Here is a 17849-nt window from a genome sequence, read left to right on the forward strand (position 1 = left end):
GGCATGGAAACAAAACAATGGAGTGAAAAAACAGGAATTAATGGAGTCTTGAAGTAATCGAACACAACTAAACAAAACATGATCCCAAAGACATGACAGAAAATACAAGACAACTTGTCTTTTAGTAGTAAGTAAGTAAACAAAGGTTCCTAATTTAGCTGCTGACATATGCAGTAACATATCGTGTCATTTATCATTCTATTATTGTGTCAAAATTATTAAGGACAACAGGTAGAAAATGAATTATTAATCGTTCATTTACTGTTAATATCTGCTTACTTTTTCTTTTAACATATTCTATCTGCACTTCTGTTAAAATGTAATAATTACTGATTATTCTGCTGCTTGATACTTTACATTAATTTTGGATGATACCACAAATGTGGGTATCAATCCGATACCAAGTCGTCACAGGATCATATTCAAAGTCCTCATGTGTCCAGGGACATATTTCCTGAGTTTATAAACATAATATACCTTTTAAAAAAAACAAAAGAAAATTTTATGATGCTAGAATTTATCGATGTAGTCATAGTAGTATCGACTAAATACGCTACTGTACTTGGTATCATTACAATGGATGTCAGGTATAGATCCACCAATGGCGTTTGTTTATATCATGACGCCAGTGTGTAGTGAAGCATGTTCTACAGGGATGATACTTGTAAGAAACTTATTTTATTCGTCGGCATGGAGACGAGGATTAGTGATTTAGAAGTAGCTAAAACACTATGGACAGTGGCTGGACTTTAGCCGCTAACCAGTTAGTCCTGGATGAAGTACTGGCTGTCCAGAGTCGAGACCCAGGATGGACCGCTCGTCGGGACCCAGGATGGACCGCTCGCCTGTATCGGTTGGGGACATCTCTGCGCTGCTGATCCGCTTGAGATGGTTTCCTGTGGACGGGACTCTCGCTGCTGTCTTGGATCCGCTTGAACTGAACTCTCGCGGCTGTGTTGGAGCCACTATGGATTGAACTTTCACAGTATCATGTTAGACCCGCTCGACATCCATTGCTTTCGGTCCCCTAGAGAGGGGGGGTTGCCCACATCTGAGGTCCTCTCCAAGGTCTCTCATAGTCAGCATTGTCACTGGCGTCCCACTGGATGTGAATTCTCCCTGCCCACTGGGTGTGAGTTTTCCTTGCCCTTTTGTGGGTTCTTCCGAGGATGTTGTAGTCGTAATGATTTGTGCAGTCCTTTGAGACATTTGTGATTTGGGGCTACATAAATAAACATTGATTGATTGATTGATCCTGTCTTAAAGCACCTCTTCCTAAAGGGGGTTTCAGTGTTATAACTTCACCTTTATCGTTAGTTTTTAAGCCAAAATGCGTCCGATCTCCCTTTTTTTGTATACACACTGTCTGCTTGTAAGTACTCTGTGATTGTGCACTGCCGAACATGCTCGTCTGCTCGTAAACCAGCATTGACAGGACGTGACGACGACGGGGTGTGGGAGGCGGAATAGTACCGAATATGATTCATCAGTATCGCGCTACTATACTAAAACTGGTATACCCTACAACCCTACATTGTATCAGTCTTGTGCCTGCTGGGTTGATTGACACCTGTCTTAGTTTGGCGATTAGGACACGAGCTTGTTGACTATTTCCATCAGAGTGCTTTACATGTCAGACTGTTATGTACACACCTTACTGTTTTGCCATTTTCCATCGTGTTGTTATCGTTTGCGTCTTTGCGCATTTGTGTTGCTGTTAAAATAATTGAATTAGCAAGTTCACCTGCACGCCGTGTCCTGTCTCTGCATCCTGGGGTCACGCTTAATGCCGACATGCGAGTTTGTGACGTAAATTGAACGAACAGGAAGTAACCGTTCCTATTAAAAGCCTACTGAAAGCCACTACTAGCGACCACGCAGTCTGATAGTTTATATATCAATGATGAAATATTAACATTGCAACACATGCCAATACGGCCGCTTTAGTTTACTACATTACAATTTTAAATTTCCCGCGGAGTTTCTTGTTGAAAACGTCGCGGAATGATGACGCGTGTTTGTGACGTTATTGGTTGGAAGGGACATTTTAGCCCAGCACCACTTATGGCTAAAAGTCGTCTCTTTTCATCGCATAATTACACAGTAATTTGGACATCTGTGTTGCTGAATCTTTTGCAATTTGTTCAATTAATAATGGAGACGTCAAAGAAGAATGCTGTTGATGGAAAGCGGTGGATTGCAGCTGCCTTTAGCAACCGAGACACAGCCGGTGTTTCTTTGTTTTTGTCGTGAAGCTTTAACACAGACCGGTCAAGAGAACATGTTTCTCTACGTCAACCAGCAAGTTTTTGGGTGGGAAAATTGTCGGCTCTTACCGGAGACTTCGGTGGATTATGGGACGTTCTCCTGTAGCTGTCAAAATGGCAGCTGCGATCTTGGCTCCTCATCGGCTTCTCTCTGAGACACTGGCGTTCACCGCCGCCATCCGACTTTCAGGTATGACTTTATAATCACACTAAAATATTATTAACACAACAAGCAGATAAGGGATTTTCCAGAATCATCCTAGTAAATGTGTCTAATTACATCTGAAACGCTTTTTTTTTTTTTTTTTTTTAGTGCCTCACTCTAACTTTCCTCATCCACAAATCTTTCATCCTCGCTCAAATTAATAGGGAAATTGTCGCTTTCTCTGTCCGAATAGCTCTAGCTGCTGGAGGCTTTGATTATAAACAATGTCAGGATGTGAGGAGCCATACAACTCATGACGTCACGCGCACATCCGGTAAAGGCAAGGCTTTTTTATTAGCGACCAAAAGTTGCGAACTTTATCGTCGATGTTCTCTACTAAATCCTTTCTGCAAAAATATGGCAATATCGCAAAATGATCAAGTATGACACATAGAATGGACCTGCTATCCCCGTTTAAATAATGAAAATCTCATTTCAGTAGGCCTTTAAAGGGGAACATTATCACCAAACCTATGTAAGCGTCAATATATACCTTGATGGTGCAGAAATAAGACCATGTATTTTTTTAACTGATTTCCGAACTCTAAAAGGGTGAATTTTGGCAGATTAAACGCCTTTCTGTTTATCGGTCTTTTAGCGATGACGTCAGAACGTGATGTCACCGAGGTAACACACCCGCCATTTTCATTTTCACTTTACAAACACCGGGTCTCAGCTCTGTTATTTTCCGTTTTTTCGACTATTTTTTGTAACCTTGCCTCGTCGGTGTGTTGTCGGAGGGTGTAACAACACTAACAGGGAGGGATTCAAGTTGCACCACTGGCAAGAAATCTGCCGCCGGACCCCCATTGAATGTGCCAGAGTGTCTGCACATTTGACCGGCGATGCTAAGACAGACATGGCACAGAGATGTATGGATAACCTGCAGATGCATTTGCAACGATTAAGTCAACTAAATCACAAAGGTGAGTTTTGTTGATGTTGACTTATGTGCTAATCAGACATATTTGGTCACGGCATGACTGCCAGCTAATCGATGCTAACATGCTATGCTAATCGATGCTAACATGCTATTTACGCTAGCTGTATGTACATCTGAAACTAGATACCCACATTTAATGCGAAACAAACACTTACCAATCGACGGATTTAGGGTGCTTCAGTGTCACAAGATGCGAAAGTCCTGATCGTTTGGTCCGCACATTTTACCGGCGATGCTAATAAGGCAGCCATGCTATGGGCCACTTCATTAGGTACACCCATGCTATGGCCGAATAGCGTCAATAGCTATTCGCTCAATAGCTTCAATTTCTTCTTCAATTTCGTTTTCGCTATCTGCCTCCATACTCCGACCATCTGTTTCAATACATGCGTAATCTGTTGAATCGCTTAATCCGCAGAAATCTGAGTCTGAATCCGAGCTAATGTTGCTATATCTTGCTGTGGTAACCGCCATGTTGTTTGTATTGGCAGCCCTGTATGACGTCACAGGGAAATGGATAGTGGTTTCGAAGATAGCGAAAATAAGGCACTTTAAAGCTTTATTTAGGAATATTCCGGGACCGGTAACATTTTGAAAAAAACTTCAAAAAATACAACAAGCCACTGGGAACTGATTTTTATTGTTTTCAACCCTTTTGAAATTGTGATAATGTTCCCCTTTAAAAATGCCTGCTTATCATTTTAATATTAGAAATAAACACCTAATTAACACAGACGACACATTTTGCAGTGCATTGTGTGTGACAAATAAACCTGAACTTTAATCTTTCTATGGAACTAAATATGCTTAATTTTTGCTTTCTCTCGGGCTAGCACTTTGTTGTTATGTCCTGCTTGTGTATGTCCACAACGCGGCTTCATCATCAATCCTCCATTCAGGACCCCCGCAGTCTCAAACAAGCTCCTCATCAGCGACTTGCCTATTCTCCTCATTCTGCCTGGCCGCCATCAGATCCCCTCTAACCCAATCGATGTATAACCGCATCCCTTTTTCTTTTTCACTCGTCCTCGCCTTCATTTAGAATCTACCTCCGCTCATCTCATTTTGTTCAGCGCAGACAGAAATCCAATCACTGTCCAATCGACCGTAGCTGTGAAATATTTTGTTGGTGTTGGTTGACAGAAAAATGGAAGCCTCTCGGGTTATTGTGGGTCTTTTGTTTACTGGTAATATACACACACACACACACACACACACTGGTTATCATTTGGAATGCGGACCGAGTTTTTGATCATGACTTGTGGGGACCACCCTTTCTACAGGTTGTGGAGGCATAAATGATTTCACACTCCAACTAAACAGTAAACTCTCTCCATTCCCTAGATCAGGGGTGCCCACACTTTTTCTGCAGGTGAGCTACTTTTCAATTGACCAACTCGAGGGGATCTACCTCATTTATATATATCATTTATATTTATTTTTTATGAACAAAACATTTTTGTAAACAAGTTAAATGTGTTTAATGATAATACAAGCATGTGTAACACATATAGATGTCTTTCTTCCACAAAGACAAGAATATAAGTTGGTGTATTACCTGATTCTGATGACTTGCATTGATTGGAATCAGACAGTAATGATGATAACGCCCACATTTTCAAATGGAGGAGAAAAAAAGTTGTCCTTTCTGTACAATACCACATGAAAGTGGTTGGTTTTTGGCATCTAATTCATCCAGCTTCCATACACTTTACAAGAAAAACATTGGCGGCAAATTCCGTAGCTTGCTTGATTGACATTCACGGCACCCGAGGGTCTTGTGAGATGACGCTGGCTGCTGCCAGTTCATTATTATGAAAAAATGACAGAGAGGAAGGCGAGAAACACTTTTTATTTCAACAGACTTTCGCGCCGTCCCTTCCGTCAAAACTCTAAAGGCCGACTGCACATTTCCTATCTTCACAATAAAAGCCCTGCTTCATGCAGCCTGCGCTAACAAAATAAGAGTCTCGGAAAGCTGGCGTGCACAAGTGATGTGCACGCCAGCTTTCTGAGGGATCGCTTGTGCACGCCAGTTTTCCGAGACTCTGTATTTAGTTAGCGCAGGCAGCATGAAGCAGGGCTTTTATTGTGAAGATAGGAAATGTGCAGTCGGCCTTTAGAGTTTTGACGGAAGGTACGGCGCGAGAGTCTGTTGAAATAAAAAGTGTTTCTGGCCTTCCTCTCGGTCATATTTTCATAATAATGATCTTGCAGCAGCCAGCGTCATCTCACAAGACCCTCCGGTACCGTGAATGTCATTTAAGTGACGTCTTGGTGAAGATTGATGATCACTCATTTTTAGGTCTATTTTTTTTTAAAGCCTGGCTGGAGATCGACTGACACACCCCCCGCGGTCGACTGGTAGCTCGCGATCGACGTAATGGGCACCCCCTCCCTAGATGAACTGTACAGTGCCAGGTGCCTCAAAAAGGCCCAAAAACATCATAAAGGACCCATCTCACCCTGGACATAAACTTTTTGAACTGATGCCCTCAGGCAGGAGATACAGGACAATAAAATGCCGGAAAAAAAACGTTTTAAAAACACTTTTTACCCGAGAGCAATAGTATCACTGAACACAAGATAACCATAATGACTGTGCACGTGAGCTGTGTACTTGGTATTTTTATGAATTTTATGTATTTTTATCTATGTTCTTATGGTTTTATGTATGATTTTGCACTGAATTAGTTTGCATACATTTTCGTTGTACAAATGTACAATGACAATAAAGATATATTCGATTCTATTCTAAACATGTTTTATGGGCCAAAGCTTAAAAATCACTTAGGCATCCGCAGAATGGATCTGACTATTATTTGAAAAAGTTTCCCTTTGGGTGCTCTGTTTTTTTGTCCCCATACCGTCAGAGGTCCCCGAAAGGTGACTGTGTAAACAGAGCGATGTCCCCATTTAAGGCCTACTGAAATGAGATTTTCTTATTCAAACAGGGACAGCAGGTCCATTCTATGTATCATACTTGATCATTTCGCGATATTGCCATTTTTTTGCTGAAAGGATTTAGTAGAGAACATCGACGATAAAGTTTGCAAATTTTGGTCGCTAATAAAAAAGCCTTGCTTTTACCGGAAGTAGCAGACGATGACGTCACGGGTTGTGGAGCTCCTCACATCCTCACATTGTTTATAATGTGAGCCACCAGCAGCAAGAGCTATTCAGACCGAGAAAGCGACAATTTCCCCATTAATTTGAGCGAGGATGAACGATTCGTGGATGAAGAAAGTTGGAGTGAAGCACAAAAAAAGAAAAAGGGACGGCTCCAGGCAGCGGCAGTGTGAGCATTTCAGATGTAATTAGACACATTTACTAGGATAATTCTGGAAGATCCCTTATCTGCTTATTGTTTTAATAGTGTTTTAGTGAGATTGTAAAGTCATACCTGAAAGTCGGATGGCTGCGGTGAACGCCAGTGTCTCTCAGAGAAGCCAAGGCAGGAGCCAGAATCACGGCTGCCTTTTTGAGCTGTAGGATGAGGTCGCATATTCCACTCAAGTCTCCGGTGAGAGCCGACTTAATATCACAATGTTCGCATCCAAAAACTTGCTGGTTGACGTAGAGGAACATGTTTGCTTGACCGCTCTGTGTTAAAGCTTCACAACAAACAAAGAAACACCGGCTGTGTTTCGGCGCTAAAGGCAGCTGCAATCCCCCGCTTTCCACCAACAGCATTCTTCTTTGACGTCTCCATTATTAATTGAACAAATTGCAAAAGATTCAGCAACACAGATGTCCAAATTACTGTGTAATTATGCGATGAAAAGAGACGACCTTTAGCCTTAAGTGGTGCTGGGCTATTATGTCCCCTCCAACCAATAACGTCACAAACACGCGTCATCATTCCGCGATTTTTTCAACAGGAAACTCTGCGGGAAATTTAAAATTGCAATTTAGTAAACTAAACCGGCTGTATTGGCATGTGTTGCAATGTTAATATTTCATCATTGATATATAAACTATCAGACTGCGTGGTCGCTAGTAGTGGCTTTCAGTAGGCCTTTAGTGAAGTGTGAAGTGAATTATATTTATATAGCGCTTTTCTCAAGTGACTCAAAGCGCTTTACATAGTGAAACCCAATATCCAAGTTACATTTAAACCAGTGTGGGTGGCACTGGGAGCAGGTGGGTAAAGTGTCTTGCTCAAGGACACAACGGCAGTGACTAGGTTGGCAGAAGTGGGAATTGAACCTGCAACCCTCAAGTTGCTGGCACGGCCACTCTACCAACCGAGCTAAACCGCCCCATATAAAAAAAAGGACCAAAAGGCGCGCACAAGGCGGAAGTACAAAAACTTGGCTAATGAACAAAAACTTGCACAAAGCCAGAAACTATAAATAGGTGCATGTCTTTGGAAGTGGGAGGAAGCCGGAGTACCCGGAGGGAACCCACGCATTCACGGGGAGAACATGCAAACTCCACACAGAAAGATCCCGAGCCCGGAATTGAACCCAGGAATACTCAGGACCTTCTTATTGTGAGGCAGATGATATGAGTTGGGAAATTGTGTTAGATGTAAATATAAACAGAATACAATGATTTGCAAATCATTTTCTATCCATATTCAGTTGAATATGCTACGAAGACAACATCCATCCATCCATTTTCTACCGCTTATTCCCTTTCGGGGTCGCTGGCGCCTATCTCAGCTACAATCGGGTGGAAGGCGAGGTACACCCTGGACAAGTCGCCACCTCATCACAGACAAAGACAACATATTTCATGTTAAAACTGATAAACATTTTTTTGTTTGCAAATAATCATTAACTTTAGAATTTGATGCCAGCAACACGTGACAAAGAAGTTGGGAAAGGTGGCAATAAATACTGATAAAGTTGAGGAATGCTCATCAAACACTTATTTGGAACATCCCACAGGTCTGCAGGCTAATTGGGAACAGGTGGGTGCCATGATTGGGTATAAAAACAGCTTCCCAAAAAATGCTCAGTCTTTCACAAGAAAGGATGGGGCGAGGTACACCCCTTTGTCCACAACTGCGTGAGCAAATAGTCAAACAGTTTAAAAACAACGTTTCTCAAAGTGCAATTGTAAGAAATTTAAGGATTTCAACATCTACAGTCCATAATATAATCAAAAGTTTCAGCAAATCTGGAGAAGTCAGTCCACGTAAGCGGCATGGCCGGAAACCAACATTGGAATGACCGTGACCTTCGATCCCTCAGATGGCAATGTATCAAAAAACGACATCAATCTCTAAAGGATATCACCACATGGGCTCAGGAACACTTCAGAAAACCACTGTCACTAAATACAGTTTGTCGCTACATCTCTAAGTGCAAGTTAAAGCTCTACTATGCAAAGCGAAAGCCATTTATCAACAACATCCAGAAACGTCGCCGGCTTTTCTGGGCCCGAGATCATTTAAGATGGACTGATGCAAAGTGGAAAAGTGTTCTGTGGTCTGACGAGTCCACATTTCAAATTGTTTTTGGAAATATTTGACATTGTGTCATCCGGACCAAAGGGGAAGCGAAACCATTCAGACTGTAATCGACGCAAAGTTCAAAAGCCAGCATCTGTGATGGTATGGGGGTGCATTAGTGTCCAAGGCATGGGTAACTTACACATCTGTGAAGGCACCATTAATGCTGAAAGGTACATACAGGTTTTGGAAGAACATATGCTGCCATCTAAGCGCCGTCTTTTTCATGGACGCCCCTGCTTATTTCAGCAAGACAATACCAAGCCACATTCAGCACGTGTTACAACAGCATGGCTTCGTAAGAACAGAGTGCGGGTATTTTCCTGGCCCTCCTGCAGTCCAGACTCCCTTCAAAAATGTGTGGCGCATTATGAAGCGTAAAATACGACAGCGGAAACCCAGGACTGTTGAACGACTAATGCTCTACATAAGTTAATTATATTTATATAGCGCTTTTCTCAAAGTGACTCAAAGCGCTTTACATGGTAAAACCCAATATCCAATTTTTAAATTTAAACCAGTGTGGGTGCCACTGGGAGCAGGTGGGTAAAGTGTCTTGCCCAAGGACACAACGGCAGTGACTAGGATGGCAGAAGCGGGGATCGAACCTGCGACCCTCAAGTTGCTGGCACGGCCGCTCTACCAACCAAGCTATACCGCCCCAAGAATTCCATTTTCGAAGCTTCAACAATTAGTTCCCAAAAGTTTATTGAGTGTTGTTAAAAGCAAAGGTGATGTAACACAGTGGTGAACATGCCCTTTCCCAACTACTTCGGCACGTGATGCAGCCATGAAAATCTAAGTTATTATTTGCAAAAAAAAAAAAAAAGTTTATGAGTTTGAATATCAAATATCTTGTCTTTGTAGTGCATTCAACTGAAGGATTTGCAAATCATTTTATTCCGTTTATATTTACATCTAACACAATTTCCCAACTCATATGGAGAGGTTTTTTTTATATATGTATATGTGTGTATATATATATATATATATATATATATATATATATAAATATATATATATATATACACACATATACATATATATATTAATGTATATGTATATACGTATATATATATATATATATATATATATATACAGTATATGTATGTATATGTATATATGTACGTATATACATATACATTAATATATATATATATATATACACACATATACATATATATATACATTAATGTATATGTATATATGTGTATATATATATATATACAGTATATGTATGTATATGTATATATGTACGTATATACATATACATTAATATATATATATATCCATCCATCCATCCATTTCCTACCGCTTTTTCCCTTTGGGGTCCCGGTGCCTATCTCAGCTACAATCGGGTGGAAGGCGGGGTACACATATACATATATATATATTAATGTATATGTATATACGTGTGTATATATATATATATATATATATATATATATATATATATATACATACATATACAGTATATGTATGTATATGTATATATGTACGTGTATATACATATACATTATATATATATATATATATATATATATATATATATATATATATATATATATATATATATATATATATATCCATCTATCCATCCATCCATATATATATATATATATATATCCATCCATCCATCCATTTTCTACCGCTTTTTCCCTTTGGGGTCCCGGTGCCTATCTCAGCTACAATCGGGTGGAAGGCGGGGTACATATTTATATAAAAAATCCCCAGCAGGCCTTTTGAATACCTCCCTGATTCTGAGGTCTCAAGGTTGGCAAGTATGACGTAGCATCATTGACAAAGATACAAAGAATTGTTATTGCGACATCTAGTGGACACATTTAGAACAGCGGTTTCTTTCATTCAGAAATTTTGGCTCATTTTTAAACTTAGGATCTTATGTTCGACACCCCTGCTGTAGATGGATGTGTGGAAGAACGCTGACACGGCGTGGGGGAAACCTGGTGTCATTAGACAGATTGCGTGACAAATGTCACAGTCAGGGGGCAGAAGAAAAGGGAGAGGGAGACAAGAAAGCTTCCTGGAGACTCCAGGGAGTATTTATAGATCCCAAGCAGTCACCTCTGGAGCTCCCACTGATGAAGTGGAGAACACCGCCGTGGACGTGACGCTGCTTTCACCTTCATTTTTTCCTTATTTTTGTCTAATCGGGGACTCTTTGTTTTTTTTTTGGCGGGAAGACGCTGTTGCGTGTGCGTGTACGTCCATTTCCAAGGTGTGCGCGCGCAATGCTCGCGCGCGAGGACGCAGACGCGCGCCTTGGACTAAAAGCGTTGAGTCTTGTTGGCGCCTTTCGCTCCGTGGCGGATGTGGCGCGTTAACAAGTGCACGCACTTCTTCTAGAAGAAACTACACGCACAATATTTCGGCGAAAACAGACGCTTGGCAACATGAAGAAGAAAAACCGCGAGCAAAGCCTGAGCGACTCCCGGGACCTGGACGGCTCCTACGACCCGCTGACGGGTGAGTCTCCCCGGGGCTTTTGGGGCCGACGCCGGGCGCTCTCGCTGGCTGAAAGATTCAACATGGAGACGTTCTTCTCTTACTAACTTTACGTTGCTAACAAGTTCCTTTTAAGTTGTGAACAAACTAGGGATGGGCTTTGTTTATATCCAGGGAAAATGTTGTATTTTCAACAATTACCTCGTAAAAGGTGCCTTTCAAAGCCTGATAAAATGGAGGCAATATTCCAACAAACATAACCGGACATGTTTAATTAGTTAATTAACATCACCTGGTTACCTTTGCACACGTCCCTAAAACTCACTCGGGCTGCGGTGATCGATTATGTCACGAACCGATTAGTTTGTTCGATTAATCGAGTTATTAGAAACCAAGAGCTACTTCTTGGGTACTGATTAATGCAAAGGGCTACCAGTTTGATACACACTTAAATAAATTGCCAGAAATAGCCAATTTGCTTAATTTACCTTTAATAAATAAATCAATATATATAAAAAAATGAGTTTCGCTGACATTTTCTTTTTCCTTTCACGGAAGTTTTTTTGTAAAGAATAAATGATGAAAAACAACACTTAATTGAACGGTTTAAAAGAGAAGAAAACACGAAAAAATGAAAATTACATTTTGAAACATAGTTTTTCAATTTCGACTCTTTAAAATTCAAAATTCAACCGAAACAAATGAAGAGAAAAACTAGCTAATTTGAATCTTTTTGAATTTAAAAAAATATATAATTTACGCAACATCATTAGTAATTTTTCCTGATTAAGATTAATTTTAGAATTTAAATGACACTTTTTAAATAGGTTAAAATCCAATCTGCACTTTGTTAGAATATATAACAAATGGGACCAAGCTATTTTTCTAACAAAGACAAATCATTATTTCTTCTAGGTTTTCCAGAACAAAATTTTTTAAAGAAATTAAAAAGACTTTGAAATAAGATTTAAATTTGATTCTACAGATGTTTTAGATTTGCCAGAATATTTTTTGGGGAATTTTAATCATAAGTTTGAATAAATATTTCACAAATATTTTTCGTCGAATAAACAGAAGCTAAAATGAAGAATTAAAATAAAATGTAATATTCTTTGCTATAAAAAAAAATACTTGAACATTGATTTAAATTGTCAGGAAAGAAGAGGAAGGCATTTAAAAGGTAAAAAGGTGTATGTGTTTGAAAATCCTTAAATCACTTTTAAGGTTGTATTTTTTCTCGAAAATGGTCTTTCTGAAAGTTAGAAGAAGCAAAGTAAAAAAATAAATGAATTTATTTAAAAGTGAAGACCATATTTTCTTGGATTTTCAAATTCTATTTGAGTTTTGTCTCTTTTAGGATTAAACATTTTGGGAAAACGAGACCAATTGCTAGTAAATAAATACAATTTAAAAAATAGAGGCAGCTCACTGGTAAGTGCTGCTATTTGAGCTATTTTTAGAACAGGCCAGCGGGCGACTCATCTGGTCCTTACGGGCTACCTGGTGACCCCTGAATTAGACTTACTTAAAAAGTAAAAATGAACAATTTCCCCTGTGGATCGATACAGTTTAAGTCGAAGTCTAATCAGATAAAACACACACTATTGCCCTAATGTCATTATAAGGAAAATGGTTAATGTCACTTTTTTTTTTTTTAATTGTATCAACATTGAAAATTTCACTTTTAACGTGTGCATGAATAAAAAAACAACAACAAAAAGCCTGTTTGTCACCACAAATCATGTGTGCTCCATTGCTGCACTCCATGTGGTGCAGATTTTATCCTTTTTTTTTTTTTTTTAAATCCTTTACACTCATTAATGGTTAAATGAATCAACAGACTATAAATCAAAAGGCTTTTTTGTAATCAAATTAATCGAATGAAAGCACGGTGGAGGAGTGGTTAGTGCGTCTGCCTCACAATAAGAAGGTCCTGAGTTCAATCTCGGGCTCGGGCTCTTTCTGTGTGGAGTTTGCATGTTCTCCCCGAGACTGCGTGGGTTCCCTGCGGGTACTCCGGCTTCCTCCCACTTCCAAAGACATGCACCTGGGGATAGGTTGATTGGCAACACTAAATTGGCCCTAGTGTGTGAATGTTGTCTGTCTATCTGTGTTGGCCCTGCGATGAGGTGGTGACTTGTCCAGGGTGTACTCTGCCTTCCGCTCGATTGTAGCTGAGATAGGCACCAGCGACCCCAAAGGGAATAAAGCGGTAGAAAATAGATGGGAAAATGGAATGAATGAATCGTTCTAGTCCTAATCCTTTACCACGAATTGATTAACGTGGACCCCGACTTAAAGAAGCTGAAACACTTATTGGGGTGTTACCATTTAGTGGTCAATTGTACGGAATGTGTACTGTATTGTGCAATCTACTAATAAAAGTTTCAATCACAGTTAATCAATCCTAATCCTTCTATTCCAGGGAATCATTCGAAACTAAAGCTTTTTTTTTTTTTTTTTTTACATCAATTCTCTTTACAATTAAACCAAAAGTGACTTCAAACTAGTGTTCTCCTGATCCCAATTTAATTATTTTGACACTTTTCTAAATAAAGAGGACCACAAAAAAATTGGTCTTATTTTAACAAAAAATCTTAGGGAACATTAAACATATGTTTCTTATTGCAAGTTTGTCCTTAAATAAAATAGTGAACATACAAGACAACTTGTCTTTTAGTAGTAAACAAAGGCTCCTAATTTAGCTGCTGACATATGCAGTAATATATTGTCATTTATCATTCTATTATTTTGTCAAAATTATTAAGGACAAGTGATAGAAAATTAATTATTAATTGACTTGTGTACTTACTGTTAATATCTGCTTACTTTCCCTCTTAACATATTCTATCCACACTTCTGTTAAAATGTAATTATAACGTATTCTCGGTTGTTTGGACACTTTACATTAGTTTTTGGATGATTCCGTGAATTTGGGTATCAATCCGATACCAAGTCGTTACAGGATCATACAAACTCTGTTTCCATATGAGTTGGAAAGTTGTGTTAGATGTAAATATAAACGGAATACAATGATTTGCAAATCCTTTTCAACCCATATTCAGTTAAAAATGCTTCAAAGACAACATATTTGATGTTCAAACTGATAAACATTTTTTTTTTTTGCAAATAATCATTAACTTCAGAATTTGATGCCAGCAACACTTGACAAAGAAGTTGGGAAAGGTGGCAATAAATACTGATAAAGTTGAGGAATGCTCATCAAACACTTATATGGGACATCCCACCGGTGTGCAGGCTTATTGGGAACAGGTGGGTGCCATGATTGGGTATAAAAGCAGCTTCCATGAAATGCTAAGTAATTCACAAACAAGGATGGGGTGAGGGTCATCACTTTGTAAGCAAATTGTCGTAAAGTTTTAGAACAACATTTCTTAACGAGCTATTGCAAGGAATTTAGGGATTATACCATCTACGGTCCGTAAAATCATCTAAAAGTTCAGAGAATCTGGAGAATTCACTGCACGTAAGCAATGATATTACTGACTTTTGATCCCTCAGGCAGTACTGCATCAAAAACCGACATCAGTGTGTAAAGGATATCACCACATGGGCTCAGGAACACTTCGTAAAACCACTGTCAGTAACTAAAGTTGGTCGCTACATCTGTAAGTGCAAGTTAAAACTCTACTATGCAAAGCCAAACCCATTTATCAACAATATCCTGAAACACAGCCGGCTTGGCTGGGCCCGAGCTCACCTAAGATGGACTGATGCAAAGTGGAAAGGTGTTCTGTAGTCAGACGAGTCCACATTTCAAATTATATTTGGAAACAGAGGACTTGGTGTCCTCCGGAACAAAGAGTAAAATAACCATTCGGATTGTTATAGGCGCAAAGTTCAAAAGCCAGCATCTGTGATGGTATGGGGGTGTATTAGTGCCCAAGGCATGGGTAACTTACAAATCTGTGAAGGCACCATTAATGCTGAAAGGTCCATACAGGTTTTGGAACAACATATGTTGTCATCCAAGCAATGTTATCATGGACGCCCCTGCTTATTTCAGCAAAACAAGTGTTACAACAGCGTGGCTTCGTAAAAAGAGTGCGGGTACTTTCCTGGCCCGCCTGCAGTCCAGACCTTTTTCCAATCGAATATGTGTGGCGTGTTACAAAGCGTAAAATACGACAGCGGAGACCCCAGACTGTTGAACGACTGAAGCTCTACATAAAACAAGAATGGGAAAGAATTCCACTTTCAATGCTTCAACAATTAGTTTCCTCAGTTCCCAAACGTTTATTGAGTGTTGTTAAAAGAAAAGGTGATGTAACACAGTGGTGAACATGCCCTTTCCCAACTACTTTGGCACGTGTTGCAGCCATGAAATTCTAAGTCAATTATTATTTGCAAAAAAACAACAACAAAGTTTATGAGTTTGAAAATCAAATATCTTGTCTTTGTAGTGCATTAAATTGAATATGGGTTGAAAAGGATTTGCAAATCATTGTATTCCGTTTAAATTTACATCTAACACAATTTCCCAACTCATATGGAAACGAGGTTGGTCATATTCAAAGTCCTCATGTGTCCAGAGACGTATTTTCTGAGTTTATAAAAAAGAAAAATACATTTTAAACAAAACAAAAGATGTTATGATGCCAAAAAATATTGACGTAAGCATAGTAGTATCGACTTGGTACACTACTGTACTTTGTATCATTACAGTGGATGCTAGGTGTAGGGGGGGGGGGGCGATGTAGTACTGAAAATGATTCATTAGTATCGCGGTACTATACTTATACGGGTATACCGTATAACCCTACTTCAAACCAAGCACATTCTGAGTATTCAATCTCTTAAGTGATTCTTGTTGAGATCTATGGTCTTGTGCGTCAAGTTAATACTCTGACTTGGCACAAATGCGCTGACTTTGCCATTCCAAGGAACCTCACTCACCTTTTGCAGTTACGGTGATACATTTTTTTGGTTCAAAATAATCTTGGCTCACTTTTTCGGCGGTGCTTCTCAATTATTTTTTTTCTAGACCGCCATGATCTCTCTCGACACTTATTGTTTTCCAGGTATTTTGTTTTATTTCCTGCGCGGTGCTTTTATTTTTGTTTCCATTTCCTGTTGGCTTCCTCCTTGCCATTACTTCTCCTGTCGGGAAGGGTCCAGCTGCAGCCGCAGACACTCCGAGTGGCGCCCACAGAGGTGACGACATCCATCCATCTCCATCCATCTTCTTCCGCTTATCCGAAGTCGGGTCGCGGGGGCAACAGCCTAAGCAGGGAAACCCAGACTTCCCTCTCCCCAGCCACTTCGTCTAGCTCTTCCCGGGGGATCCCAAGGCGTTCCCAGGCCAGCCGGGAGACATAGTCTTCCCAACATGTCCTGGGTCTTCCCCGTGGCCTCCTACCGGTTGGACGTGCCCTATACACCTCCCTAGGGAGGCGTTCGGGTGGCATCCTGACCAGATGCCCGAACCACCTCATCTGGCTTCTCTCGATGTGAGGGAGCAGCGGCTTTACTTTGAGTTCCTCCCGGATGGCAGAGCTTCTCACCCTATCTCTAAGGGAGAGCCCCAAACTCATTTCGGCCGCTTGTACCCGTGATCTTATCCGTTCGGTCATGACCCAAAGCTCATGACCATAGGTGAGGATGGGAACGTAGATCGACCGGTAAATTGAGAGCTTTGCCTTCCGGCTCAGCTCCTTCTTCACCACAACGGATCGGTACAACGTCCGCATTACTGAAGACGCCGCACCGATCCGAGGTGACGACAATGGAAGTGAACTGTGTCTTCCAGACATGCCCACAGTGGCGCTGACAACGCGAGAGTAGACACCTGATTTGTAACATGATCCTAGATGGGGAATGCAACGCACCACGGTTGTTATTTCAGTTGGTGAATATATTGCTTTTTCGGCGGCTTATATACAACTTATTCCTAACCTATTTTCAGCAGTATTTTAAAAATAGATTAATGCATTACATATTGTCTCTCCAGCTTCGTTTCCGTCGTCGTCACCCCTGTGGGCACATTTTTAAGGGGGCTCGGCTTTGAGTAGGCGCGACTTAGACTACTTTAGAGTGTCTGCGGCCGCTCCCGCACCTGTCGCTGATTGGTAATCAGGACACAACTGTTTTCCTGGTTGCCAATCAGGATGCCTTGCTGTGCTTTGTACCTCTGTTGCATAGCTTTCACTATACTCTCTGTGACTGTTTTATGTGCACTTCCTGCTGCACAATTTTTCTTAACTATATTTAACCGGCACGTCGAACCCCCCGACACCTCTCCGTGACTCCCCACTAGTTGAGAAACTATTATAAGGCAAGCTTTTGAGGCAGCCAAGTAATTGCGTCCTGTGCTGGCTTCCCAGTATTGCTGGGTTGCATATGACCATAGTCCGTTTCTCTTCTTCGCGGCTTCATTCACACGATGGACAAGCAGCTTGAGTGTAGCATTAATAAACAAGTGAGGGTGAGTGTAAAGTTTGAGAAGAAAATGTCGTATTGCTGTTCTGTTCTGCACAGGATTTTTCA

At 40.3% G+C, this 17849-nt stretch overlaps 1 protein-coding gene across 2 annotated transcripts in view; it reads left to right on the forward strand.

Annotated features, from left to right (window-relative positions):
* Positions 1-10875: 10875 nt before the first annotated feature.
* LOC133558963 (Kv channel-interacting protein 2-like) overlaps positions 10876-17849 on the forward strand; it is a 506114-nt gene continuing 499140 nt past the window's right edge. Inside the window, exon 1 of one of the 2 annotated variants that reach the window (XM_061910180.1) lies at positions 10876-11363. In XM_061910180.1, the coding sequence (XP_061766164.1) occupies positions 11291-11363 (73 nt within the window). In that variant the 5' untranslated portion in view covers positions 10876-11290. The remainder of the gene's footprint in view (positions 11364-17849) is intronic. The other variant, XM_061910178.1, reaches the window with a different exon arrangement.

This window comes from Nerophis ophidion, linkage group LG09, assembly GCF_033978795.1.
Source record: "Nerophis ophidion isolate RoL-2023_Sa linkage group LG09, RoL_Noph_v1.0, whole genome shotgun sequence".
NCBI classification, from domain to species: domain Eukaryota; kingdom Metazoa; phylum Chordata; class Actinopteri; order Syngnathiformes; family Syngnathidae; genus Nerophis; species Nerophis ophidion.